Source organism: Buceros rhinoceros, unplaced genomic scaffold (assembly GCF_000710305.1).
Source record: "Buceros rhinoceros silvestris isolate BGI_N320 unplaced genomic scaffold, ASM71030v1 scaffold588, whole genome shotgun sequence".
Lineage (NCBI taxonomy): Eukaryota > Metazoa > Chordata > Aves > Bucerotiformes > Bucerotidae > Buceros > Buceros rhinoceros.
Genome location: NW_010426124.1, coordinates 41618 through 44321, shown reverse-complemented (window position 1 = coordinate 44321; position 2704 = coordinate 41618). Strand labels below are relative to the sequence as shown.

The following is a 2704-nucleotide window of genomic DNA, read 5'->3' as shown; positions in this document are numbered from 1 at the left end:
GAAGTCAAATGAGTTAAGTGAATTAATTTTGCCAAAATACCTGGCTCAAGTGCCATTCCTTCTGTTGCGACGATACAAAGCAAATCTGCCAGTTCACCCTGGTAAATCGTCGGGTTGTCAGAATGCACCGAGACATTAAAGACAGGACCTAGAAAAGAGTAACCACAATTATTCATGACAGGATTTTCTTCAGTGTCCAAAACCTTTCCTGCATGTTTTAAAAGTATTCTTTGCTCGTTTGTGGAGCTCTGAAGTAGAAATAATTATGTAAGTTTTCACAAAATTTGTTATCCATTTTTAGCCATTAACTCCCACACTAAGACAAAGCACCCAAACTGCCAGACCTGTTGCCCAACACAGAGACTGCTGCCCAAGTCTGCATTCTACTGTTCTGCACAAAAGGAGCTGGTCTTCCACTGGTGACGAGAGTTTAGTGCTTCAGGCTAATCCAGCATAGATCTTTTTGGCTGAGGCGTCAACAGGAATTCAAGTTAGAGCAAACCAGTATTTTAACAATACAGATGGTTTTGCTACGGAACTGAATTGGAGACAATACAAAAAGTGCATCTGATAACACTTTCCTCTGGATTTTCTTTCGGGCTCTACCACAGACAGCTTCTTCAGCAGATGTCTTAAAGCCCAAGGGTACAGTTGCAAAGTGGTAATGATATTGATGAAAACCATCCAGGCTGTTACAAAATGCTCAGACTCCGTGACAACATGTAGTGTTCGACTTCTGATGCATAGAAGTTAAAAAATGAAACCTCCCCAAATGTCGAGAACAACTACATCTCTAGCACAAAATTAACCAAACTACAACTCCTCAGATATGCCAGCATTGCTAGTCCTCTCTATTTCACAAGGCAGAAGCTGAGAACTGTGTCAAAACACCCGTAATGATCTCTCTGCTAAACACGGCAAAGGAGGTAAGTAGGAGGAAAGTTGATGCTAATGGTGGCCTTTGGGGGAAGGGTCCAGGGAACCCAATAAGGAACTTAGGACTCAGATTAAGCAGTAATCCTTTTAACCTTCCTGGACTCCACTAGCTGCTATCATTACCTGGCTCAGCTACCTCTGCGACAGCAGCAATAACAGACATAGAAAGGTGGTTTGGGAGGAAAGAAAAGCTTTTTGAAGATTTGTCCTCCTCCACTCTTACATGCTACTGTTCTCACACAGGGACTATAATTTCAAATCCATTGAAGATCACTGGCAAACAATGCTTTTGATGGAGAAAGGAAATCGTCCAAGACAACGCAGTTGTCCCTTGACCTCCCAACAGGTTTCTGCGGAAAGCTGGTAACTCACCACACTGCACACACTTACACTTCTAAACTGATGTTCTGGGAAGAAACTTGGATGTGTCGTGAAGCTAGAGCTGTTTTGGTGAAACTGTTCTAAACTACAAGGGCCTGGCTTGTTTCGGTCAGCAGAGATTATACAGCACACTAAGAAATGAATTCTAATTACAATGCAATAATTACTTCTGTGGTGTCCAAAATTCTCCCTGCAATTTCCACTGGGCACAATATGCTGCTCTTTGTTATACCATAAATTTCTTACAGCCCTCTTCTCTGCCTCAGAAGCAGTTGTACTTTGTACACAAGGGCAGTATGTAGACATATAATCCCAGAGCTCTGTACCCATTTTTACACTAGAAGTCCCCTCTTAAAAATAGTTTGCAAGTTACCCAATCAAGCAAAGAAAAAGGATGGTAGAGATGCAATAGAGGTTACACATGGACTACCAGCCCAGACTCCTACATGCTTATGCTAGAACATATTTAGGGAAATGAAACCCAGAACACTCTGAAATTCAGCTGTTCAGGTAGAGATTCCATAAGCAGGCTGCAGCCCTAACTTAAGCTCAGCGTGACGGGATTCTTTTCTGGGGAAGAGGAGAGGGATTAATCTGATTGCTTCCTCAGCCTCTGTCCAAACTCCTGCTACGTGAATTCCATTTGTTTCTGACTTCCACACACACCAACCATACTCCCCTTGCAGCCTCTTTGATTTTTCATCTTCAGATAAAACAAGACATTTTCCATCATTTTGTTTGGAGTTCGGGGACAGAAGTTCAAGGTCCTAGAGGACTAAAGGCATCATGGACCAGGGTGTTCCAGCTAAGCAGAATCAGAAAAGTCTCAAGATATCTGTGAACTGTCACAGCAACAGAAATGAAGAGACTGTCAAAATCTGCCAGGAGCATCCCAGCACATACCATCTGCTGCACTAATCAAAGGCAAAACAGCACCATAATAATCCTGGCACTATCTATAACTCGGGGTCTATTCTAAGTTCCACCAGCAAGTGAGGTGGCAACAGGACAGGATTATGGGACATGCTCTACTCCAACAAACAGGCTCTGTCCTGGCTAGATGCTGGCAAGGATTGAACAAAGAAGACAAACTGCATGATCTCAACTTTGTCAAGCTAAGGATGGGCTGCCTTATCCCTGCCCCAGCAGGGTAAACAAGGAAAGACAGAGGGGTACGTATAAGACAGGCCTTATTTCTAGGTTGAAAGTCCAGGCAACTACTGCATTCAACTGACACCAGCTTCAATTCCCGGCATGCCAACAAACCACTAACACAGAGTGGAATCTGAGCATTCCTGGCCACTGAATGTCACAAGGGTAAAAGCTAAGCTTGTCTAATCACTCTGCCAGGAAAGGCCACTTATCATGGTAATGCAGCATTCCCTAC

At 43.3% G+C, this 2704-nt stretch overlaps 1 protein-coding gene across 1 annotated transcript in view; it reads right to left on the bottom strand.

Moving 5' to 3' along the window:
• PTGFRN (prostaglandin F2 receptor inhibitor) overlaps positions 1-2704 on the bottom strand; it is a gene marked incomplete at its 5' end in the record, with an annotated part of 37383 nt that overhangs the window by 9609 nt on the left and 25070 nt on the right. Inside the window, one exon of the mRNA XM_010141344.1 lies at positions 41-148. Within this exon, the coding sequence (XP_010139646.1) occupies positions 41-148 (108 nt within the window). The remainder of the gene's footprint in view (positions 1-40; positions 149-2704) is intronic.